Genomic DNA, 27,324 nt, shown 5'->3' with positions numbered 1-27,324 from the left:
TCTGGCCTTTTTTGGTAAAAGTGAAAATCCTCTTTCAATTTCTTTGAGTTAGCCAAGTTTGTTTTTTTTTTTTTTTTTTTTTAAAGACTTTAGTTATTTATTTGACAGATCACAAGTACACAGAGAGGCAGGCAGAGAGAGAGGGGGAAGCAGGCTCCCTGCTGAGCAGAGAGCCCGATGTGGGGCTTGATCCCAGGACCCTGAGATCATGACCTGAGCTGAAGGCAGAGGCTTAACCCACTGAGTCACCCAGGCACCCTGCTTTAAGTTAGCCAAAGCAAGAACTAACCCTTCCCAGATCCTTCATAAAAACAAAGTGGCATAATGTGAACTTTTGAAAAGTGAGGCATCCATGTACTTTCTGCAGATGACTCTCAGATCTCTCTCTAGTTTCAGCTTCTCACCAAAGTCGTAGAAATATATTTGCAACTTACCTCATGAATATCTTCACTCGAATGACTGGCCTGAACACTGTGGTGCTGGTAGTTTTTTGGCTATATATACACTGAAGGATTATTTTTTTAAGATTTTATTTATTCATTTGACAGACAGAGATCACAAGCAGGCAGAGAGAGAGAAAGGGAAGCTTTCTCTGGTGAGCAGAGAGCCCGACACGGGGCTCGATTCCAGGACCCTGAGATCATGACTTGAGCCGAAGGCAGAGGCTTTTAACCCACTGAGCCACCCATGCGCCCCTACACTGAAGGTTTTTTGAACAAAGTCATGACAACCAAGAAAAGCCTGCTTAAATTAGCAAGATAACAGCCTTTTTTTTTCTTTTTTGCATTTTAAAAAATTAAATTTTATTTAAATTCAATTAACTTAGTATATTATTAGTTTGAGGTAGAGATCAGTGATTCATTAGTTGTGAACAGCCAGTGTTCATTATATTCTGTGCCCTCCTTAATGCCCATCACCCAGTTAACCCATCCCCCCAAACTACTCCCCTCCAGCAACCCTCAGTTTGTTTCCTCTGGTTAAGAGTCTCTTATGGTTTGTCTCCCTCTCTGATTTCAATTTGTTTTATTTTTCCTTCCCTTCCCCTATGTTAATCAGTTTTGCTTCTCAGATTCCACATATCAGCAAGATTATATGATAATTGTCTTTCTCTGACTGATTTCGTTTAGCATAATACCCTCCAGTTCCTTCCATCTCCTGGCAAATGCAAGATTTCTTTTTTGATGGCTGCATAGTATTCCATTGTTTGTATATGTGTGTGTGTGTGTGTGTGTGTGTATACACACACACACCACATATTCTTTATCCATTCATCTGTCGATGGACATCTGGGCTCTTTCCATAGTTTGGCTATTGTGGGCATTGCTGCTATAAACATTCGGGTGCATGTGTTCCTTCAGATCACTACATTTGTATCTTTAGGGTAAATACCCAGTAGTGCAATTGTTGGGTCATACGGTAGCTCTATTTTCAACTTTTTGAGGAACCTCCATACTGTTTTCTAGAGTGGCTGCACCAGCTTGCATTCCCACGAGAAGTGTAAGAGGGTTCCCCCTTTTCCACATCCTTGCCAACTTCTGTCGTTTCCTGACTTACTAATTTTAGCTATTTTGACTGGTGTGAGGTGGTATCTCATTGTCATTTTGATTAGTATTTCCCTGATGCCAAGTGATGTTGAGCAGTTTTTCATGTCTCTGTTGGCCATTTGTGTGTCTTCTTTGGTGAAATGTCCATTTTTTAACTGGATTATTTTTTGGGTGTTGAGTTTTGTTAGGTTCTTTATAGATTTTGGATACTAGTCTTTCATTTGATAAAACATTTGCAAATATCTTCTCCCATTCTGTCTGTTGTCTTTTGTTTTTGTTGACTGTTTCCTTTCCTTTCAGTTGACTGACTGAAAGTTTATCTTGATGAAGTTCCAATAGTTCATTTTTGTCCTTTTTTCCCTTGCCTTTGGAGACCTGTCTAGCCAGAAGTTGCTGTTGCTGAGGTCACAGCGATTGTTGCCTGTGTTCTTCTCTAGGATTTTGATACATTCCTGTCTCACATCTAGGCCTTTCAGACTATTTTTGTGTTTGGTGTAAGAAAATGATTCAGTTTCATTCTTCTGCATGTGGTTGTCCAGTTTTCCCAACACCATTTGTTGAAGAGACAGTATTTTTTCCATTGGACATTCTTTCCTACTTTGTTGAATATTAGTTGACCATAGAGTTGAGGGTCCATTTCTGGGTTCTCTATTCTGTTGCACTGATCTATGTTTCTGTTGTTGTGCCAGTACCACGCTGTCTTGATGATTACAGCTTTGTAATAGAGCTAGAAGTCTGGAATTATGATGCTACCAGCTTTGCTTTTCTTTTTCAACATTTCTTTGGCTATTTGGGGTCTTTTCTGGTTTCATACCAATTTGAGGATTTTTTGTTCCAGCTCTGTAAAAAAAAAGTTGATGGTAACTTTGATAGGGATTGTATTGAATGTATAGATTGCTCTAGGTAGCATAGACATTTTCACAATATTTGTTCTTCCATTTCATAAGCATAGAACGCTTTCCCATTTCTTTGTGTCTTCCTCAATTTCTTTCATGAGTGTTCTATAGTTTTCCAAGTACAGATCCTTTGCCTCTTTGATTAGGTTTATTCCTAGGTTATCTTATGGTTTGGATACAATTGTAAATGGGATTGACTCCTTAATTTCTCTTCTGTTTCATTGTTAGTGCGTAGAAATGCAACTGATTTCTGTGTATTGATTTTATATCCTGCCACTTTGCTAAATTCATATATGAGTTCTAGCAATTTTGGGGTGGAGTTTTTTTGATTTTTCCATATAGAGTATCAGGTCATCTGCAAAGAGTAAGAGTTTGACTTCTCTGCCTATTCGCATACCTTTTATTTCTTCTTGTTGTCTTTGTGAGGCTAGGACTTCCAGTACTATGTTGAACAACAGTGGTGATAGTGGACATCCTTACCATGTTTCTGACCTTAGGGGATAAGCTCTCAGTTTTCTCCCATTGAGAATGATATTTGCTGTGGGCTTTTTGTAGATGGCTTTTATGATATTGAGGTATGTTCCCTCTATCCTTATACTGTGGAGAGTTTTAACCAAGAAAGGATGCTGTACTTTGTCAAATGCCTTTTCTGCTTCTATTGAGAGGATCATATGGTTCTTGTTCTCTCTTTTATTAAAGTAGTATGTCACATTGATTGATTTGCGAATGTTGAACCACCCTTGCAGCCCAGGAATAAATTTCATTTAGTCCTGGTGAATAATCCTTTTAATATGCTATTGGATCCTATTGGCTAGTATCTTGATGAGAATTTTTGCATCCATGTTCATCAGGGATACTGGTCCTTAATTCTCCATTTTGGTGGGATCTTTGGCTGGTTTTGGGATCAAGGTCATGCTGACCTCATAGAAAGAATTTGGAAGTTTTCCTTCCATTTCTAGATTTTGAAACAGCTTCAGAAGACTAGGTATTAATTCTTTAAATGTTTGGTAGAATTGCCTTGGGAAGCTGTCTGGCCCTAGGCTCTTATTTGTTGGTAGATTTTTGGTTACTGCTTCAATTTCCTTGCTAGGTAGGGTCTGTTCAGGTTTTCTATTTCTTCCTGGTTCAGTTTTGGTAGTTTATATGTTTCCAGGAATGCATCCATTTCTTCCAGATTGTCTAATTTCTTGGCATATAGTTGCTCATAATATGTTCTTATAATTTTTTTGTATTTCTTTGGTGTTGCTTGTGATCTCTTTTCTTTCATTTGTGATTTCATTAATTTGGGTCCTTTCTCTTTTCTTTTTGATAAGTCTGGCCAGGGGTTTATCAATCTTATTAATTCTTTCACAGAACCAGCTCCTAGTTTCCTTGATGGGTTCTACTGTTCTTTTGGTTTCTATTTCATGGGTGTCTGGTCTAATCTTTATTAATTCTCTTCTGCTGGGTTTAGGTTTTATTTGGTGTTCTTTTTCCAGCTCCTTTAGGTGTGAGTTTACGTTATGCATTTGAGACCTTTCTTGTTTCTTTGAGAAACAAAGTGGTCTTAGGACCACTTTGGCTTATCCCAAAGATTTTGAAAGGTTGTATTTTCATTTGTTTCCATGAATTTTAAAATTCTTAATTTCCTGGTTGACCAGTTCATTCTTTGGTAGGATGTTCTTTAACCTTTATGTGTTTGTTTTCCTTCCAAATTGGCTCTTGTGATTGAGTTCCAGTTTCAAAGCATTGTGGTCTGAAAATATGCAGGGAATGATCCTAATCTTTTGGTACCACTCGAGACCTGATTTGTGACCCAGTATGTGATCTGTTCTGGAGAATGTACCATGTGCACTCGAGAAGAATGTGTATTCTCTTGCTTTAGGATAGAATGCTGTGAATGTATCTGTGAAGTCCATCTGGTCCAGTGTGTCATTCAAAGCCCTTCCTTCCTTGTTGATCTTCTGCTTTAATGATCCATCCATTGCAGTGAGTGGGGTGTGAAAATCCTCTACTATTTTTGTATTATTGTCAATGTGTTTCTTTAATTTTGTTATTAATTGGCTTATATAATTGGCTGCTCCCGTGTTAAGGGTATAAATATTTACAATTGTTAGATCTTCTTGTTGGGTAGACCCTTTAATTATGATATAGTGTCCTTCTTCATCTCATATTACAGTCTTTTGTTTGAAATCTAATTTGTCTGGTATAAGGATTGCCAGCTTTCTTTTGATGTCCATTAGTGTGATTAATTGTTCTCTACCTCTTCACTTTCAATCTGGAGGTGTCTTTGGGTCTAAAATGAGTCTCTTGCCCACAGCAAGAGACTTTTTTTATCCAATCTGATACCCCGTGTCTTTTGATTGGAGCATTTAGCCCATTTAGATTCAGAGTGACTATTGAAAGATATTAATTTAGTGCCATTGTATTACCTGTTAAGTCATTATTTCTGTATATTGTCTCTGTTATTTTCTCATCTAAGTTATTTTCGGGTTTTCTCTTTGCTTAAAGGATCCACTTTGATATTTCTTGCAGGGCTGATTTAGCGACCGCAAATTCTTTTAGTTTCTCTTTATCTTGGGGGATTTTTCTCTCTCCTTCTATGCTGAATGATAGCCTTGCTGGATAAAGTATTCTTGGCTACGTGTTTTTCTCATTTAGCACCCTGAATGTATCATGCCAATCCTTTCTGGCCTGCCTGGTCTCTGTGGCTAGGTCTGCTTTCAGCCTTATGTTTTTTCCTTTGTAGGTTACAGATCTTTTGTCCTGAGCTGCTGTCAGGACTTTCTCTTGTCTCTGAGACTTGTAAGCTTCACTATTATATGTTGGGGTGTTGACCTATTTTTATTGATTTTTTAAAGAGATTCTCTCTGCCTCCAGGACTGAAAGCCTGTTTCCTTCCCCAGATTAGGGAAATTCTCAGTTATAATTTGCTCCAGTATACCTTTTGTCCCCCCTCCCCTTTCTCCTCTTCCTCTGGTACCCCAATTATTCTAATGTTGTTTTGCTTTATGGTATCCCTTATCTCTCGAATTGTCCCCTCATGATCCAGTAGTTGTCTCTCTTTTTCTCAATTTCTTTACTCTCCTTCGTTTTATCTTCTATATCACCAGTTCTCTCTTCTGCCTCATTTATCCTAGCATTTAGAGCCTCCATTTTTTACTGCATCTCGCGAATAGCCTTTTTTATTTCAACTTGATTAGATTTTAGTTCTTTTATTTCTTCAGAAAGGGATTCCCTGTGTCTTCTATGCTTTTTTCAAGCCCAGCTAGTATCTTTATAATTGTTATTCTGAATTCTAGGCCCAGCAGCTTATATCCATATTGATTCATTCCTTGGCAGTTAATACTGCCATTTGTTTTCTTTTCTGGGGTGCGTTTTTCCTTCTTGTCGTTCTGTCTAGAGAAGAATAAATGAACAAGAGAATAAAATACAATATAGCAACCATCCCCATCAAAATATATACTAAAAAATCAGAAGAGATCAGAAACCAAAAAAAAGAGAATATAATCCAACAGGTCAATTGAACAGAGTAGTATACTCAGTCCTGGGTGTATTTTGGTCTGTTAGAAGAATCTAGATCCCAAAATTATAAGGAAAGAAATACATACATACATACATATATATATATATATATATATATACACACACACATACATATATATATATATGTATATATATATATATAAATATAAATATATATATAAATACAATGAAAGAAAGCCAAAAATAATATATATGTAAATGTAAAAATGAAAATTAAAAAAGATTTAAAGAGCTCATAAAATAAGAAACTAGTTGAAAAGGAAAAAAAAAATTGAAACCGAAGACTAAAGAATCATGAGAAGAGACCCCAAATCTACATACTGTTTTATCCTAGTGCTGGAGTTTTGCAGTTAGGTGTGATCACAGACGTTCCTGCTGGTCTCCTGAGGCAGGGGCTATTGCACTGATTCTCAGGTGTCTTTGACCTCAGGCACTGCCCTTGCTAGGGGGCCAGGCTCAGTGTAGCTGCTTCGCATTGCTCTACGTGACTTTTGTTTCTGAAGGCTTTCTGCCCCACTTTGGGGATGGAAATGAAAATGGAAATGGTGATATCCTGATCTCCAGCCCCTGGAGCTGAAAGTTTGTGCCCCCAGTCTTTAGTGCACCCTTGGGGAAAAGGAGTCAATCACTCTTGTCTCCCTGGTTTCTGTCCATACTCTGCGTTCACCCAGACTGTGACCAAGTGTTTTTATCTCAGGCATGTGACCCTGTGTCGAGTCTCCAAACTTAACAGGCTCCTGCCATGTACACCATGACTGCTTCTCCCATGGAAGGGATGAGGTTTTGCTGTGGTTCTGCCTCTTGCTGGGCCCCTGCTTGGAGAGCCATTCGCCCTGTCATGCCCTCATTTACGGTTTGTGGCAGCATCGAACTGCAAGCCCACTGCTGGGCTCAGTGATAGCAGCTGGCTTCCCTGCTCTGATGCTTGGGAACTCTGTTGCACTCAGGCATGCCTGATCTTTCTGTGACTCCAGGGATCTTGAGACCACACTGCCCCACCCAGGATTCTGCCCGTTTGGCCACCTGAGCACCTTTCAGGCAGGGACGTCCCTCATTGGAGCAGATTGCTTGAAGTTCCAATTTTGTGCTCTGCGGCTTTATCACTTTCTGGTAGCTGGCTCCCTCCCTCCGGGGTTTATCTTCTGATATATCTCCTTGGATTCACTTCTCCACACCTCCTACCTTGCAAAAAGTGGTCACTTTTCTATTAATTGCAGCAATTAATTCTTTCCTTAGATCTCTAGTTGAGTTTGCAGGTGTTCAGAATGATTTGATAGCTAGCTAGCTAAATTCCAGGAACCAAATGAAATTAGGGTCCCCTCCTCCCCCACCATCTTCCTTCTCAGTCCACACAAGATGGTAGCTTAAATCGAGTTCAGAATAAGCACATGGAAATTAAATTCAAGATATAAAAGTGCCTTACCTGTATAAGTTAAAAAAAATTAGCTTTAGTAAAAATTTACGTACAGTAAAATTTACCCATTTAAAATGATACAGTTTGAGTTTTGACAATATAGCTAGTCATGTAATCACCATCAAAATTAAGAAACCATTTCCATCATTTTTAAAAAGTTTCCTTATGCTGCTTTGTAATTGACCTCTTTTCCCAGCTATATCCACAGATATAAAAACCATTGCTTTCTATGAGTTTGACTTTTCAGGAATTTCACCTAAATGGAATTAAGTAGTGTTTGGCCTTTGTGTCTAGCTTCTTAGCATGATGCTTTTGTTACTTTTTTTGATTGCATATCATTCCACTCTATTGATATACTTCAACTTGTTATCTATCCCCATTAGATGATATTTGGGTTGTTTCCTTTTTGGGATATTTATATATAAAGCTACTATGAACATTTGCATATACTTGTATGACTGTGGACTTCAGTTCTCTTGGGTAAATACCTAGCAGTAGGATTGTTGGGTCATTCAGTAAGTATATGTTTCACTTCATAAGAAGTTGCCAGACTGTTTTCTAAAGTGGCTCTACGATTTTACACTCCCGTGAGCTACATAAGAGAGTTCTAGTTGCATCTTTATTAACATTTGGTATTGTTAATTTAAAACATACTAGTCATTTGAATGGATATGTGGTGATATTTCATTATGGTTTTAATTGGAATTTCTCTAACGATGAATAATGTTGGGCATCTTTTCATATGCACATTTCCTTTTGTACATCTTTAAAGTGTGTCTTCACATCCTTTGCTCATTCTTAAAAATTGAGATTTGTGTTGAGTTGGAAGAATTATATATGAATGTGTACAAGTCCTTTACCAGAGACATGTTTTGCAAATGCTTTCTTCTGGTCTGTGCTTACCTTATTTCCTTAGTTCTTCTTAAGTTTATTTTCCATCTCAAGTTAATTTTTTTTTTAAGATTTTATTCATTTATTTGACAGAGAGAGAGAGAGAGAGAGATCACAAGTAGGCAGAGAGGCAGGCAGAGAGAGAGGGGGAAGCAGGCTCCCTGCCTAGCAGAGAGCCTGACGTGGGGCTCCATCCCAGGACCTTGAGATGATGACCTGAGCTGAAGGCAGAGGCTTAACCGCTGAGCCACCCAGGCACCCCTCAAGTTAATTTTTATATAAGGTACCAATATGGATGAAAGTTTTTTTGCAATGGATAGCTAATTCCTCTAGCACTATTTTTTGTAAAATACTGTTTTCCTCACTGAACTACCTTATTAATTTGGCACCTCTATCAAATTTATTGACCTCTTATATGTGTAGGTTTTAGGATTCTTTATTCTGTCCATTGATTTACATGTTCTTTTGCCAATACCACACTATCTTGATTATTCTAGTTTTGTAACATCTTGAAATTACATAGTTAAGTCCTACAGCTTTCTTTTTCAAATTGTTTTTGCTACTCTAGGTTCTTTGCATTTTCAGATAAACTTAGTTTGATATAAACCAGCTTGTTAATTTCCACCAAAAATAAATACTGCCTCTTGTGATTTTCATTAGAATTACATTAGGTCTATAGGAGTTTGGGAGAAATCACATCTTAACAGTATTGATCCATGAGCATAGTATGTTTTTCCATTTGGGTCTTTAAGTACTCTTTTATAGTTTAAGTACCCAAGGCTTGCATATATTTTGTTAAATTTTACCCCTGCATTTTTTGTATTTTTGATACCATAAAGGATATTTTCAATTTATTTTCTAGTTAATTGTTGCTAGTATATAGAAAATTAATTGGACTTTTTTGTATATTGACCTTGAATCTTGTGACCTTGAATCAAGGTACCTGATAAACTCATTTCTGTAGTTCAGATCATTCTAGTAGCTCTTTTATAGAGTTGGGATTTAAAAAAAAAAGATTTATGTATTGGGGGGGGACAGGAAGAGAGAGGGGGAGGAGGAGCGGGGCACAGGAAGGGGGAGAGGGAAAGAAATCCTCAAGCAGACTCCTGACCCTGAGTGTGGAACCCGATGTGATTGGAGGGGAGGTGGTTGATCCCAGGACCCTGAGCTCATGACCTGAGCCAAATCAAGAGTCAGATGCTTCACCGACTGAGCCACTGTGGTGCCCCGGAATTGGGATTCTCTGCATAGATCATTATATTATCTGGGAGTAGACATTTTTACTTCCTTTTCAATCTATATGGCTTTTTCTTTCTTCTTAGGCTCTCTGGTATAATAATGCATAGAAGTGGTAAGAGTGGAAATTCTTGGCTTTTTCCTGACTGTGGGGGGAAAACATTCAATTTTTCATCATTAACTATGGTTTTAACTGTACCATTTTTATAAATGCCATAAACCAGGTTGAGGAAATTCCTTTCTGTTACTAGATTCTGAGATTTTCCCCATGGATGTATGTAGAAATGTTCTCCATCCATTAAGATGATTATAGGATGTGACATTGTGATTTATTATATAAAAAATACATTTTTTTCTCTTTTCTGGCACAGAGCTCCTAAAACCTTACAATTTTTAAAGCGATGAAAGCTATAAAGGTGTCTTTTATTGTTAATGATGTGACTTTTGGAAAGCACCTAAGAATGGGGGCTAGTTGCCAGTTTGAGCCAACAATGTGACTAGAGGGTTAGAACTTTTTAGTTCTACCTCCAACCTCCTGAGAGAGGAAAGGGGCTGGAGATTGAATTCATTCACCAGAGGCCAGTGAGTCAATCAGTTATAGTGTTGGAACAAAGCCTCCATAAAAATCCTAGTATGTTGGATTTGGAGAGTTTCCAGGCTAATGAACAGTAGAGATCTGGGGGGAGAGTGACGTGCCTGGTGACAGTGTGGAGCTCTGTGCCTCTTCCTACATACCTGACTGTATGTATCTCCATCTGTTTCTGAGTTATATCTTTTAAAAGAATTTTTATTGATTAAAAAAAAATTGAGATATCACTGACATTAGTTTCAGATATTCAACATGATGCTTTGGTATGTTTATAATATGAAATGATCATAGTAGGTCTACTTAACATCCATCATCACACATATTTACAAATTATTTTTTCTTATGATGAGAACTTTTAAGATCTAGTCTCTTAGAAATTTTCACTTAAACAATATAGTGTTATTGACACTGTGTTAACTATTATATGTTACATAATCATATAATGTATATTATTATGTAATGTCTATTATTCTATATTATTATTACATACATTATTAAATATAGTTGCCATGCCATACATTACATCCCAGGACTTTTTTTTAAGATTAAAAAAAAATTGATTTGACAGAGAGTGTACACAAACAGGGGTAGTGGCAGAGGCAGAGGGAGAAACAGGCTTCCCGCTAAGCAGAGAGCCCGACTTGATTCCAGGACCCTGGGATCATGACCTGAGCTGAAGGCAGATACTTAGTCAGCTGAGCCACCCAGAGCACCCCATCCCAGGACTTTTTATTACTGGAAATTTGTACCTCTTGACTTTCTCCACTTATTTCACCCATTCCTATACTCCTGCCCCTGAATACCATCAACAGGTTCTTATATCTGTGAGCTCAAGTTTTTTGTTTGGTTTTTTAGATTCTGCATGTAAGTGAGATCATACAGTGGTTGTCTTTCTCTGACTTATTTCCCTGAGCTTAATGCCCTCAGGGTCCATCCATGTTGTCACAAATGGCAGGATTTCTTTGCTGAATAATATTCCTGTGTGTGTGTATATGTATGTGTGTGTACACTGTACTCACCCACTGACCTCATCACAAAAAACATCACACTGAAGGTTAGGGCTTCAACATAGGAATTTTAGGAAACACAGTTCAGTCAGTATAGTACTAACAAAGCAAAACTCAAAATGATTGAGTCCAAATAAATTAACTGTGTAAAGCTTAACAATGAAGGATTAGTTTGCTTTGTTTTTTCCAGTGTTTGAAGTTCTTCTATCTTCCAAATTTATTGTACTGACTAAAAATTCCAGAAAAAATATTAATGATAGTACATACTTCTTTTTCAAAGACTTTAAACTCCATAAAATGGGGTGGGGAGATTCTGCCTGTAACCATCAGAACCAGGCACTATTTAGTGCACTGTTTAGGACCTTTGCTCCTGGCATGGCCCCAAGGAGAGGGTGAGAGGGAAGCACAGACACTTTTTCTCTGTTTTCCTTTCAGTTTCATGCAGCTCCAAGAATTCCTCATATATGCAATCTAGTAACCACATTTCACTGCCAGTTGAAGTTTTTGCCATGGGAGCTGTTTGAATCTTGTTCCAAAGTGTGGGTTCTAATTCCTAAATTACATACTTTAATTTGCTAGCAGGACAGACTCCATGTAATTATCAGATCCTACGTAATCCTATTTGTAAATGTACAACTTGCCATTTCTTCAGAATTATAGATCTAACAGTTTGCTATGTGGTCCTACTCAGAATTCTTTTTTTTTTTTTTTAATATTTTATTTATTTATTTGACAGAGATCACAAGTAGGCAGAAAGGCAAGCAGAGAGAGAGGAGGAAGCAGGCTCCCCACTGAGCAGAGAGCCCGATGTGGGACTCGATCCCAGAACCCTGGGATCATGACCTGAGCCGAAGGCAGAGGCTTTAACCCACTGAGCCACCCAGGCGCCCCCCCTACTCAGAATTCTAAAGTATATATATTAGTGTAGAAAAAGAACACGTATAACACACTTAAATTATACATTTACAGACTTTTTTATAAACTGTATTTTATGTTTTCCACAGTGAACATATACTGTTTTGTAGTAAGAAAAACATGTTATTAACAAGAAGAAAAATAAATTTCTCCTTTGTAAAATGAGTATTAGTATTTGTTCATCTTTTACCTCTAAGAGGAACAGCCAGGCGTGGTCTTTGGTATAACACCCTTTGCCCATTGCCATGCTTTGTTTCACAAAGCAAATGGTTAGAACAATTTAAACTCTGTTTTGCAAGATAGGAATAATCTTTTTACCACATTCTATTACATTTCCTTTATACTGGCTGAGAGGAAGTTTACATGGAGAATGACAATGTGAGTGGATGAGCATGGATTAGCCATATTTTCTAGAAATGAAGCCTCAGATGCTCTGTCTGCATGTAGTCCCAGATCACAGCTAACCATAGTGTTCCTTTGCTTCCATTGATAGGTCATTGCCTGTGAGAATGTTTGGTCAAGGAGCAGGGATCTGGCATTTCTGGGTTCTCTAGCCTTCATACCATCTGGAGTGCCCCCATGCTACTCTGCTCCCATCTTACACATTAGAAAACTTCATTGTAACATACAGTGTGAGGTTTAAAGTAGGTGACCATGGAGTTACAAAAAAGCTCTGGTCTTAAATGAATTAAAAATCAGGGCTGGGTGTTCGTTTGCACTGAACTTTTAATTTGCGACCAAGGAGTTGATCATTTCTATGTGAATTAGGTGGTGTGCTTGGTGTTGCATGTAAGAAAAGATGCTTTTTTATTTTCCTTGATGACCTGGCCCAGCTGTCTTTTTAAGAGTATCGTGGACAAGCAAGCAACTGGGAATATTAAACAGTTACTGTCAACAGGAGCTGTTTGTTGGGTTCATTAATGCAGTTTTGGAAGTTGTGTTCCCTGGCCAACTAAAAGGAGCTGTTCCCTGTCTGTTTTCTTGTGAGTTTGGATGAAATTTTTAGTATGGCAAGTCACATTCCATACTGTCTGGTTTCTTGTCAGATGAGGTACCTAACAAGTACTTCAGCAGTTGAAGACTTTGCTTCTATGTGTGTCTGTGCCAGTTTTGTGATCTTGATCAGAAGTGTATTTATGTTTTACCATCTGGCCGAAGGGCTGCAGAATATTCCTCTAAGATGTCATTTCTGTTCCTTCCTGCTTTTAGCATCGTGCCTCTTCTTTCCAAAATGCTCCCACCCCCATGTTTCCAAATATCACCCAGGTGTCTGTTTTTAAAAAAAAAATTTCTTATTACAAAGTAATAAAGATTGATTGGAGAAGATTTGAAATACAGGAAAGCACAGAAAATAAAAATCACCTATACTTTTATCACTCAGAAAAGTTAACTTTTTCTTTGAAAATTTTTATTTAAATTCCAGTGAACATACAGTAGTATATTAGTTTCAGGGGGTACAGTGTAGTGGTTCGGCACTTTGTATGTCACCTGGAGCTTGTCACAAGTGCACACCTTCATCTCTATCACTTGTTTTTCCCATCCCCCCATTCTTTCCCCTCTGGTGACCATCAGTTTGTTCTCTACAGTTAAGTCTGTTTCTTGGTTTTTCTCTCTCCCACCCCCCTTTGCTCATTGGTTTTGTTTCTTAAATTCCACATAGGACTAAAATCATATATTTGTCTTTCTGACGGACTGATTTTGAAAGGCATACATGCACCCTAGTGTTTATAGCAGTAATCGCTACAATAGCCAAACTATGGAAACAGCATCCATCAACTGATAATGGATAAAGAAGATATGGTGTATATATATACACAATGTAATATTGCTCAACCATACAAAAGAAGGAAATCTTGCCATTTACAATGACATAGATGGAGCTAAAGAGTATTATGCTAAGCAGCTCGCTCTTTCTTTCTTTCTTTCTTTTTCCTTTTAAATAAAATTAGAACCATTCTGGTCCAGGTTTGTGACCTGCTTTTTTTTTTTTTCTTTAGTCCTAACTGTAAGTTGTGAACATCCCACATTATTAAGTATTGTAATGCAACATGATTTTTATTGGTGGTAGGATGTACGGTAATTTAACTTGTAACGTTGATTAGGCATTAAGCCTGTTTCTAGTGTGTGTTATTAAAAATAGCCTTGTGATGAAAATCATTACTTCACAGGATAAGTTTCTGGAGCAACAATCACTGCATCAAAAAAAAATTGTATTTTTAGGGGCGCCTGGGTAGCTCAGTGGGTTAAGCCTCTGCCTTTGGCTCAGGTCATGATCTCAGGGTGCTGGGATCGAGTCCCGCATTGGGCTTGCTGCTCGGCGGGGAGCCTGCTTCCTCCTCTCTCTCTGCTTGCCTCTCTGCCTACTTGTGATCTCTGTCTGTCAAATAAATAAATAAAATCTTTAAAAAAAATTGTATTTTTATGTGGTTAGGTTGTCCTCCATAAAAGTTGTTTTAGTTAACACTTAGATAAGGTGTGTATGGAATGTGCTTCTTCTTTTGTACCTTTGCTAGTACCCAGCATAGATGATCTCTCCCTCCCCACAAACCCAGTCTATTAGATCTCCCATTGCTTTCCTAATGCTTTTAAGGATATTACCCTTTCATGACACTCTGTGAGTCTTTTCATGATATTTATCATAATTGCAATTATATATTTATGATTATTTCATGTTTGTCTCCCCATACTAGACCACCAGGTTCCAGAATGGCAGTGACCATTTCTAATTTATTTACCCTGTATATCCACTGTGGAGCACATAGTATGTGTTCAGAACCTTTTTGTTGAATGAATAAGTGGGCATTATTGTAAAAATAATTTTCCACTTTGATAGGCAAGTAACTATATCTGACTAATGTCTGTTTATTAGAGGTTAAGCTTCATGCTTTTATTGCTTAATGTTACTATTTATCAATTGCCTATTTATGTTTTTGTCCATTTTTTTGAGGAGTACCATTTTCTGATTCAGAGTTCTTCTGTCTCTTCTCTAATCCTAGAGACTCCTATTTGAATATGGTATTTTTTCTCCTGTCACTTTCCATCTTTATTTATGCCCCTGCAATATAATTTTTGTTTGATTGATTGATTATCCATTCTTTGTGTTTGCTAGGTAGGCATCTGAGACTGAAATATTATTGAAATCAGTGTTGCCTCAGATTATTTCCTTGTGTCAGTCACTGATTACCTTCCTCTCTCGCTGACCTTCCCTCTCATTATAACTTCTACCCTCCAATTATAGATATCCCCAAGATTTGCTGCACTTTAAGAAATCTTCCCTATCCCATTCAGCTTAAAGTCATCTTAATTTAGTGATCTAGCTTGAGGCAAAAAAACATTTTTTTTTTCTTCTTGAGAAGCATTCTATTCTTAGCTAAGAACCTATCATTTTGACATCTTAAGCCCAGGCCTGGTGACTGTTTTCTTTAAAGGGCCACATGGTAAATATTTGAGGCTTGAGGTCCAAATGGTCTCTTTTGTAAACGCTCAACTCTGCCCTTGTAGTGTGAAACACAATCATGTAGGTAATGTGTAAATGAGCGAATGTGGCATGTTCCAGTAAGATTTTATTTATGAATACTGAAATTTGAGTGTCATATAATTTTCATGTGTCACAATATATTCATTTTATGTTTTTCCCCCTACTACTTAAAAATATTGAGACTATTTCAAGCTTACGGGCAGTACAAATACAGATGGCAAAGGCCAGGTTTGCCCCCTGGGCTGTCCTTTCCTGACCCTGTCCCAAGCCATGCTCCAGAGAGAAAAATCACATTTGTAATTTTCATCCTGTCATTACCTCTCAGTTTCCTGAACTTTTGGAATTTGTTAAAAACCAGCAAAAACCTACATCTGTGTTCCAGGGTCCTTTAGATTTCCTCCTAAAACTTGCAGTCTTAGAGGCTGTTTCCCTGGGCCTCTTATTATTCATCCCTATCGAGTCAGCAGTTCCCTTGCCTGCACTGGAATCTTTCCTAATTTCTACAGATTCCATGTTCCACCTTTATAATTGTCCCCTCGTCTTAGTGACCCGGTGAAGACTCCCTTCCAGAGATTATCAGTGGGTTCCCTGTTGGTTGTCCACCCCTCTTATATCATTTTCTGCTGACAGATTAAAATTCTGATTATGTCTATCCCTTGCTGAAAATCTCAAGGTTGTTTTTTTTGGTTTGTTTTTTGTTTTTTAAATATAACCAAGTAAAGCTCCTTTGTTTGGAGGTATTCTGTAGTCCTTCTCTGTTCTTCATTATTATCTCCCACTACTTCCTTAGTGCCTTCAGGCGAGTTATTTTTTTCCCCTTTTCACCTGAGCTCATGAAGTTCCTTATGGCTTCCTTGCCATCTCTACCACCCTTCAAGGCCCTTCAGAAAGGAGGCTTTCCTTGTATTTGTAACCTAATGTGATAATAGATCCCTCTGCATTTCTGTCTCTCTTCTGAGGCGCCCTTAGGTTATAGCAGTTTATGCTTTTATCTCCTTTCCCTACTTAATTTTAAGTGGCTTGAGAGGAATGACACTGATGTGTCCCTTTTTTTTGGTCCCTTGCAACACCTAGCACAGTAATAATACAAGAAGTTGTTATACTGACTCTTCTCATGGGGCGAGTATGTCGGGATGTGAGGAATCCGTTCCCTTTAGATTTTCTTAGCTGTTCACTGGGAGAGCTTTGGCGAGTTCTCTGATGGCAGATACAGAAGAAGCATGTGAAGAACACAAGCCCAGGGCTGAGGCTTTTTGTGAAAGCTAGTGGTATAATCCCAAGAATCTAGTCTTCCTCCCATCCCCTTTTCCTGTTAATCTTACAAGATACTGAAACTGTCTTCATTTTCCAGATGAAGAAACTGAGACCTGAGAGGATATACAGTTTGTCAGTAATGACAGGCCAAGTGACAACAAGAAGAAAGATGAAAAAAATAGAAAGTTTAGAAGGAAAAAATACTAATAATGATTCTATATGGTAGGATTTTAGGGTGGTGTGTGTTTTTTGTTATACCTTTGTGTTTTTTCTAGCATCTATTTTTCTCGCTTACTTTAAACATGTGTATTTAAACATACATGCTTTAAATATACATGTTTAAACATTACTATCTTTAAACATACATTATGACTCTTACTGCTTTAAATCATCCCATCTCAGATGTTGTGGTTTTACTGAGAGAAATGCGAATCCATGGTCTTTGATTCACTTAGGTCTCCCCTGCCATGGCTGTTTACCGGGTGGGGCTGTCTTCATAGGCGCCATGCTTCCCTGACTGTGACTGCCTGTGCTTCTGGCTTATTTTTCCAGATAGTCCTGTATATCATCTTCTACCTTATTAGGACCTCTATACCTTTGGTTTGTCTCAACAAACATCCTTAGACCCCTGTTGTCTTAGCTCATGCCTCTCCTGTCTTTACTCCCTGCCTATCGCATTTGGATAGTCCTCCATCACTTCCTCACCTTATTTTTCTGCTTTCTCAACTGCCTGAACTGTCTCCCCTTTCCCTCCAGCTCTAAGGACTGGGCCTTACTGCAGAACTCAGAATACTGAAGCCATCAGATAGTCACTCCACCTTCTGACCCACGTTCTGTATCCCGCCTGGTTCTTTCTCTTCTTTCCTGTTAGAAGAGAAGAGCTTTTCCTCCCTGCCCCGGCTCACATTCTTTCCTCCCTCCCAGGACCTTCTGCCATTTAGTCCCTTCCTTGCATTTGGCATTCACTAGGCATGTGTTTAACAAACACCAAACTTTTATAAACAGAAAAAATTTCAAAAATCCTTTCTGGGTAAGAGTAGGAGATTGAGTAGGAGTTTGAAAAATGGAATACTCTAGAATCTGATTGTTTCAGAGAATGTTAATTACCCTGAAAACTTGAAGAGTGTTTAGTTTTATAGATTTCATCTACTCTAAATATATTTTATATGGTATGAAATGTAACAATGCCTCTTAAGAATTTACCCATTTGATTGAAAAACATTTCCTGTGGTAGGTGTTTCCTTTTACATATTGTTCAGATTTATCTTTGATCTTTTTCTTTTTGGATTATAACTTGAACTTTTTTTTTTTTCCATAGCTGGAGAATACATTCAAATCAGTTATTGCACAGATTGGACCTGGAGGGACTATCAATCCAGAACTAAAACATAAGATACGATTTGTAAGTATTTTCTGTTTCTGGGAAATGAATAGGAATAATCAATTACACATTTAGATCTCATTTGTGGTTAAATTTTCTTTGCCTGTGAGTATTTATTTTATACTTAATATCTGATCTTTTTAAATGTATTGCAAATGGAATGGCTATTCCTTTAAGATCAGAAAAAAATTACTCCTAATAATTTTTTTTTTAATAATTTTATTTTATTTATTTGACAGACCAAGATCACAAGTAGGCAAAGAGTCAGGCAGAGAGAGAGAGAGAGAGAGGAGGAAGCAGGCTCCCCACCAAGCAGAGAGCCCGATGCGGGGCTCGATCCCAGGACCCTGGAATCATGACCTGAGCCGAAGGCAGAGGCTTAACCCACTGAGCCACCCAGGCGCCCCCATAATAATTTTTAATGTTCTCGAAATTATTTAGCAAATGGAATTCTTCCATGCTGTCTTTCTTTTTTTCTTCCTCTTACCCCCATAAATCATTGTTAGCAAACAGTTCAAGGTATTTCCAGTATCAGTTTCATATATATGGATGTCGAATATTATTCTAAACATTATATGGCATTCCGCTCTGCCAGTGCACTTTCATTTATGAGATCTGGGATTGATTATGTTGCGGTTGTTTCTAGCATGGCTATTAAAAAAATGTTACAGTTAATGTCCTTGAACATGTGTCTGGAAGCAGACTTGTCAAAGGCATTGAATAATTTAGTTTTGGTCATTAATACTTAATCACCCTCTAAAAGATCTGAACAGATTTGTATTCCCATTGATGGTGAAATGTTACTATCCAATAATGTTTAATTTATACCTCTTGATTTTTATATTGAGCATCTTTTCATATGCTTAGTAGCCATTTGTATTTATTTATTTTTTAAGATTTTATTTATTTACTTGAGAGAGAGAAAGTGGGAGAGAGAGCACAAGAAGGGAGAGGGTGAGAGGGAGAAGCAGACTCCCCGCTGAGTAGGGAGTCCCATGCAGGATTCAGTCCTGGGACTCCAGGATCATGACCTGAGCAGAAGGCAGTCGCTTAACCAACTGAGCCACCCAGGCACCCCTCCATCTATATTTCTTATGTGAATTACCTGTTCATGTCTTGGGCCTAATTTGTTGTTTTTCCTTTTTAATTTGTGAAAGCTCTTTGGCTGTTAATGTATCAGGCTAAAGGGTATGTACACTTAAAATTTGGTGGGAGCTATTCTTATCTGAATGATCAGAGTGCCATTACGACTCTTACTTCTTTATATTATTCCATTTCAGATGTCGTGGTTTTATTGGGTGAAATGCAAAAACCCTATTTTTTCATTCAAACCCTATTTTTTTGTTTGGACATTTGGCCATGTACCCAGTGATTATGGGGCACCTGGGTGGCTCAGTGGGTTAAAGCCTCTGCCTTCGGCTCAGGTCATGATCCCAGGGTCCTGGGATTGAGCCCCGCATCGGGCTCTCTGCTCAGCGGGGAGCCTGCTTCTCCCTCTCTCTCTCTGTCTGCCTCTCTGCCTACTTGTGATCTCTGTCAAATAAATGAATAAAATCTTAAAAAAAAAAAAAAAAAAAGAAAGTTTATGTATATCTCAGTTAATTTACATGGCAGTATCTTCTTGACATATTAAAACAGATTTTATAGAATAGGATGTTTAGTATTGTCCTTTCATGTAAAATCATGTATAATGTGTGTGTCTACATGAAGAGGTTCTTAAAGGATGATTTATTAAAAGCAGCAACAACTATCTCTGGTCATAGGATTTTGGAACCATTTTTATATTTTTCTGAAGCTTGATTTAGACTTTTTAATGAAACGTAATATTTGGAAAAATCTGGACGACACAAAGCTTTTTATACTTTGAGGTAGAGTAATTTAGGAATTTTTCCTAAAAGATAGTATGCAAATATGAAAATAATTATATTTGTGACAATAAAACACAGGACACAGCCATAAATAGAGGATCAAGTAAGTAAATTTAGGTATATCAAATAATCTGAAAACTCTATAGCTAGTAAACATGTTGATCCATATTTACTGACATGTAGAGTTGCTTATGGTATGGTAATAAAAAACTTGTTATAGAAATGGTGACTTTATTTTTATATTAAATACAGGTATTTTTATGTGCATATGGGCAACAATAACTATGATAACTTTTTCTTTGCTTAACTGAATTTTTCAAAGTTTTCTGTAGTATTCATTTTCTTTTCTACCATTTAAAATGTTTGAGAGGTGCCTGGCTGACTCATTCAGTAGAGTATGTGACTCTTGATCTCGGGGTTGTGAGTTCGAGCCCCACACTAGGTGTTATGATTACTTAAAGATAAAATATTTAAAATAAAATGCTTGAAATTATGTTGTAGAATATTTATGTGAGCTAAAGCTAACTATGTTTTCTAAAGAATTGTAGGAATTTCTGGAGAGCTGTGGCATTGCAGTACTGTGCAAGAATGATTTCTCAACTCTGGAAATGTTGGAAGCCTTTTTTTTTTGTTATCCTTTTTTAAAAACTGATTTTAAAAATATTGTGACTTTTAATTCATTCACTCACTAATCTTATTTTTTATCTTTGTTACTATTTAAGTTTATAGTGTTTTTATTTTGATATTTTGTTAGCCAGAATCCTAATAATGTCTATTTATATTGTATTGTATTTTCTGTTAGGTAGTATCCAAGTTTCCGGAGGGTTTGCTTATTTCTAAACTGCTCAGAGAGTTTGAGGTGAGTATTTTATTTTTCATCAACCATGTTTATTTTTTTATTTCTTAGGTTTCTTTGATGTGTAGAAATTTTGTGTCTACTCCTTGGCTCCTCCAGGTCTATGCGGTACTTCAACATTTTGTTTTGCATTTTGCTATCATTTTCTTTACTAAAAGAGTTAAGAATATGGTCCTTTATAAGTACCTCATTATACATAGGATATCTTTACCATTTAATGTTATGATATTATTAGAATAAAAGTTAATTTATTTTTAAGGTCTGGCAGTGCAAGGTGTCAGTGGGGATGTGGAAAAACAGAATATGTCCTCCATTTCTTGTGAGACAAAACCCCTTTGGACTTTTGACAGTATCAAAGTTGAAGATAAGCACCCCCAGTGGTCCAGCATTTCCACTTCTACATACATACTACAGAGAAACTCTTACGTGTGTGCGTGTGGAGACCTGCATAAGGCATGTGCATCTGGCAGCAGAGACAAAAACTGGAAACAGATTAAATGACTCAATAGGAGAATGGATAAATAGAGACTGACATTTATGTGATGGAATAATACATTGTAGATAAAATAAACTAGGTGTATTCTGCAACATGGGTCATCATCTGTTTAGTGAAAAAATCAAGTTGCAGAATGGTAATTTAGACCCTGTCACATAGCCAGTTTAAAAAAATGGTAAGATCTGGGTACATACTAGCTCTGTGCTGGGCTCTGTTCTGAATGCTTTTCATATTGTAGTTTATTTGATTTTTCACAACAGACTGAAGCACAAGAAGTAACTTGCCTAAGGGGCAGGTGGTAACAGGTGGAGTCAGGATTTGAACCCCAGGTTTTGAATCCTGAATCTTAACTTCTGTGCTATGGAAACTGTCATATATATAAACAGATATAAACAGATTTTGTGAGATACTACAGCATAATGGTTAAATACATTAGCTTCTCTGTGCTGATTTATAAATGATATCTAAAGTCAGGATAACTAACTTAGAGAGTTTTGCCAAGTTTTAATGACTTAAAAATGAAATACTTAGAACAGTGCCTGCCCCATAGTAATTGTTCAATAAATATTAACTCTTAGAAGAAAGAAAAGATTGAAAAGATAGGCATCATCCCTTGGAAATGATGGAGAAGACAAGTTCCCATTGTTTTAAAAATATGAATCTTTTTGTGCCACAAAATTTTAGACTTAAAACAAAGGGTCTTGGTGACGAACCAGCAAATTAACTTAACCTTATAATGAAATTCCAGAATAAAGTCTGTAAGAGAATATGACTTATCACAAAATGTATGGGTAAAATTCAGTCTCCTATGCCAGAGTCACAACTGAAAGTGAAGATTTTTATACCACAGTCAAATGTAGCTTGTAATAACAGTTCAAGGTGTTAAGCTTGCAAGTCAGCAATCTTGGAGAAGTTAAAACCTTTTAATGTTATAGTGAAGCTCTTTGCTTTTCTTAGTAAACAGGCAGAAATTCAGCTTCATGATTAGAAGTATACAGTAAGTATAGATTTATTTTAACTTTTGTTCTAACTTATAAAAATATTTGCTTAACCCTTTATTTATCCAGTGTGATAAAAAAGCTACCTGTTTGATTTGCCCTCTTGAACTACCCATTCGGTAGTCTGTATTCAAAATGGCTTGTTTAGTTGTTAATTGAAGGGAAAATATTGTAGTGGCAGCATAGATTTTGGCTTTCCCTGAGGCTCCACATAAAGACAGAGAAATTAGATAGCAAAACTAAAAATCCACTGATAATATCTACAACAAAATTGGGTAATATATTTTCTAAGAACAGTTGTGTGGAGAGTAATTACCAGCAGCTACAGGGTCTTCATGTTACCAGTGTCTGTGTCAGAAGAAAATAGAAGGAAATAAGAGATCCGATTTCTGATGGATCTGGGAATAAAAAATTACAAAGTAACTGTAAGATAATTCACTAGACAGTATAGCAAGCCATTTTAAAAACAGCAGCTGAAACTGGATAATACTTTGCTATATCTAATAGCAGAGAGTGTTTCATGGTAAGGCTTGAATCAGGCTGGAGCATGGTAGCCTCTGTGAATTCTTGAAATGGACAGGCCAGAGTTCCCTTCCAGATAGGACCAGACATGAGAGAAAAATTGAGCAGGATAGGGACCATAGAAAAAGAAGGTCCAGATGTAAGGCTTAAAAGAAGAGAGCCAGGATATTTCAAAAACAGATATATGTATAATATCTATATATCTATAAAAATATATAAAAAAATATATATATAAATATATATATTTTTTAAAAATTTGAGTGTCATTGACCATGTTACACTTGTTTGAAGTGTACTTCATGGCAACTGAACGAGTTTAAATATGATGCTATTCTCACCACTATTGTAGCTGCCATCTGTCACCATACAACACTATTACAGTATCATTGACTATATTCCTTATGCTATGCCTTTATTCCTGTGACTTACTCATTCCATAACTGGAACCTGCATCTCCCACTCCCTTTGACCAGTTGCCCATCCTCCGCATCCACTGCCTTCTGGCAACCATCAGTTCTCTGTGTTTACAGGTCTGATTCTGCTTTTTTTTGTTGTTCTTTTTTTTTTTTTTTTTTTAAATATTCCACATATGAGTGAAGTCGTGTGGTATGTCTTTCTCAGTCTGACTTATTTCACTTAGCATTGTACCCTCTAGGCCCATCCATGTTGTTGCAGATGGCAAGATCCTCTCCTTTTCTATGGCTGTGTAATACTCCTGTGTGTGTACCACATCTTCCTTATCCATTCATCTACTGATGGACTCTTAGGTTGCTTCCATTATTTTGGGTGCTGTAAATAATATTGCAAGAAACATAGTGGTACATAGATTAAATTAATGTTTTCATTTTTTTGGGTAAATCCCTAATAATAAAATTATTGGATCATATGGTATTTTTATTTTTAATTTTTTGAGGAACTTTTGTGGCTGTACTAAGGTACTATATTTCTTAACAGTATATGAGAATAGTAGAAGGACGTCTGAAGCAGAAAAGCAGTCCAGAGTGTTATACAAATTAGGAAAATGAATTTCACCTAAAATATGCAACAGAAGAAGATCAGAACCAAACATCTTCACTGTGTTAAGAAAAAAAGAGAATAAGGAGAAGAGTAATTTATCTATAAATAGTGAAAGCATGTCAGAAATGCATGCCCTTAATACAGATCAAAACTGAAGCCTACTTTTTCAAAAAGATACATTAAGAAAGTTGTTCTTTCATGAACAACATAAATCTGAAGTATATGGATTTGGAAGTAAGGTGATAATAGACTGGGCAGAATTAGAAAGAAAAGAAAAAAATCACTTCCAAAATGAAGACTAGGGATGCCTGGGTGGCTCAGTTGGTTGGACGACTGCCTTCAGCTCAGGTCATGATCCTGGAGTCCCAGGATTGAGTCCCGCATCGGGCTCCCCACTCCGCGGGGAGTCTGCTTCTCTCTCTGACCTTCTCCTCACTCATGCTCTCTCTCACTGTCTCTCTCTCAAATAAATAAATAAAATCTTTAAAAAAAAAAAACAAAATGAAGACTAAACTGCAAAGATGATAAGAGCAAAAAAATACAACAGATAATGCCCTCAGGAAAAAAGAAAACAGGTACATATGAGGAACATTTTGAAAATTCAGAGGAAATGAAGGAGGCACTGGGGATCTAGGCATAAAAAAATCTCTAAGGTTTTTGAAATCTAGTGAGAAACTCAGGCATGCAAATAAATTAAGATGACATGTATGAGTAGCTTATATTGGAACAATCTTGAAGATAAGTATTATAAATTCTGTACAAAGTTTTAAAAAACCACTGTCTGAAGGTACTAAATCAATATCTAAAAGTAGGCAGAGTCACGCCTGGGCGGCTCAGTGGGTTAAAGCCTCTGCCTTCGGCTCAGGTCGTGATCTCAGGGTCCTGGGATTGAGCCCTACAACAGGCTCTCTGCTCGGCAGGTAGCCTGCTTCCCCCTCTCTCTCTGCCTGTCTCTTGCCTACTTGTGATCTCTGTCAAATAAATAAATAAAATCTTTAAAAAAATATAAAGTAAAAGTAGGCAGAAACTGGACAGGATTCACCATCTGGAAGAGGGAATGACACCTTTTTTATTTGCCTAGATTTTGGCCTCATGGCAGGCCTCATCCAATGTTTGGAATTTTGGATTTGGACAAAAACCAGAAGTATATACTGGCTTGAAGAACCAGAGGACAGTGTTTAGAGCTGTGTAAGCAGCTGAAAAATGAAGGGAGAAATTTTAGGATAGAGCTATGGAGGAGGAACAACAAATTCTGCCCAAATCTCTGGTTGATAGTTAACTATGCATGGTTGCAGCAGGGTCAGAGTAGCCTAGTAAGGCTAAAAGAACTAACTATATTTCAGCTGTTGATCATCACAGAGAGGCAGAATTTAAGTTCGGCCAAATTCATGGCCTGCTAAAACAAAGCAAAAAGCAGTTGGCTTAAAAGGAATATGAACAATTCCAGAGTCTTTTTGGTATATCCTTCATCATGTCGAGGATACAAACCAATTTACTAAATCAGAAACAAAATATAATTAAGAAACAAAATATCCTTAGTGAAGAGAAAAAGTAATGAATGGAAATATCGGTGATGCAGATGTTGAAGTTAGAAAAAGGGTTTTAAAGAGCTTTTATAGTCCTGTTAAGGGATATAAAGAAATATGTGTTCATACTGGATGAACAGATAGCATGTCTTACTGGAGAAAAACTATAAAAAAAAATGATTTTCTAAAAGTTAAAAAAAAAATTCACTGCAGTATCTTAACAAATTGGAAGTGGCAGAAGAAAGCACTGGTGAACTTCAAGACAGATCAATAGAAATGGTTCAATCTGAAGAATAGAGAAAATAAATGAAAGATTAAAAAAAGCAGAGTCTGAGGGGCACCTGGGTGGCTCAGGGGGTTAAGGCCTCTGCCTTCAGCTCAGGTCATGATCCCAGGGTCCTGGAATCGAGCCCCATATCGGGCTCCCTGCTCAGTGGGGACCCTGCTTTCTCCTCTCTCTCTGCCCACTTGTGATCTCTGTCTGTCAAATAAATAAATAAATAAAATCTTTAAAAAAAAAAAGCAGAGTCTGAGAGACTGGTGGGACAATATCAGGTGGTCTAACATAGATATAATTGGTGACGAGCAAAAGAAAGGAGAGAAAATAGGAAAATATTTGAAAAAATAATGGCTGAAAATATTCCAAATTTTTGTGAAAAAAGTTTACAGATTGAAGAAGCCCAGATAACTTTACACAGTGAATATAAAGAAAACTTCACACAGGCACATCATAGTCAAACTGCAGAAAACCAGAGATAATTAGAAAATTCTGAAAGCACCCAGAGAAACATGATTTTCAGAGAAAATCCTGAAAGCAGTGAAATGTATACAGAGGAATAATGACACAAATGATGGCTGACTTCTCATTAGAAACAATAAAGACTAAAAGCAAGTGGAGGGACATCTTTAAAGTGCTCCTAGGAAAAATAATGTTAGGCCAAAATTTTATACCTATTGATAGTAGTGTTCAAGAGTGAAAGTAAAATAAAGACATTTTCAAATAATCAAAAATTGCAAATTAATAGTAAGCAGCCCTGCACTATAAGAAATTCTAAAGAACATTCTTCAGGCTGAACAAAATGATGCTAGATTGCACTTAAATCCACAGGGAGAATTGAAGATCACGGGAAATGGTAAGTGGTCTTTTATATATAAGACTTTTCTTTCATCACTTAAATATATGACTGCTTTAAGCAAAAATTATAACATTGTGTAACTGGGTTTATAGCATGTAGATGATGTGGATGTAATGCACATGAAAACCAGAGCATAATTGGAGTACATTGAGCTATGAGGTTCTTTGTATTTTATGTGAGGTAGTACAGTGATATCGAAAAATTAAGGGTGTAAAAAATAGCCATAAAAATGCAGAGTTGCAGCTATAAAAACAGTAGATAAATTAAAATGGAATTATACAGAGATACTCAGTGAACCCAAAGGAAGATGGGGTTTATTGTTCAGCTGTCTTGCTTGAAAGACAGCAATGGAACAAAGTTTGAGAGGAACGGAATACAGATGGGATCAGAAGAAATTAAATAGAAAAATGTTGGGGCATCTGGGTGGCTTAGTCAGTTATGCATCTAACTCTTGATTTTAGCTTAGGTCTTGATCTCAGGGTTGTGAGTTTGAGCCCCATATTGGGCCTCACAGTGGGCCTACTTAAAAAAATAGCAAAATGGTAGCTGTAAATCCAATTATATTAATTTCATAAATGTAAGTGGGTGAAATATTAGAATTAATGAAATTGTGAGAGGATGTAAAGATGCAACTAGCTAACGTGAACAAGAAACACACTGTAAATATAAAGACAGAGATTGAAAGTAAAAGATGGATAAGACATACATGAAATAAGCAAGAAAGAACTGAATTGATTTTAAAAATTGAGATAAAGCAGAGTTCAAGGCAATATGT

At 37.0% G+C, this 27,324-nt stretch overlaps 1 protein-coding gene across 4 annotated transcripts in view; it reads left to right on the top strand.

The window, feature by feature from the left end:
* The window catches only part of LOC111150875 (tudor domain containing 5), an 84,051-nt gene that overhangs the window by 4,579 nt on the left and 52,148 nt on the right, over positions 1-27,324 (top strand). For all 4 annotated transcript variants that reach the window (XM_022508543.1, XM_022508539.1, XM_022508542.1 and 1 more), the window contains exons 4-5: positions 18,068-18,151; positions 20,801-20,857. In XM_022508543.1, the coding sequence (XP_022364251.1) occupies positions 18,068-18,151; positions 20,801-20,857 (141 nt within the window). The remainder of the gene's footprint in view (positions 1-18,067; positions 18,152-20,800; positions 20,858-27,324) is intronic.

This window comes from Enhydra lutris, unplaced genomic scaffold (assembly GCF_002288905.1).
Source record: "Enhydra lutris kenyoni isolate GAN:26980312 unplaced genomic scaffold, ASM228890v2 scaffoldscaffold24, whole genome shotgun sequence".
NCBI lineage: Eukaryota > Metazoa > Chordata > Mammalia > Carnivora > Mustelidae > Enhydra > Enhydra lutris.
Note: the sequence above shows the minus strand (reverse complement) of the source record. Positions and strands in the feature narration are given on the sequence as shown.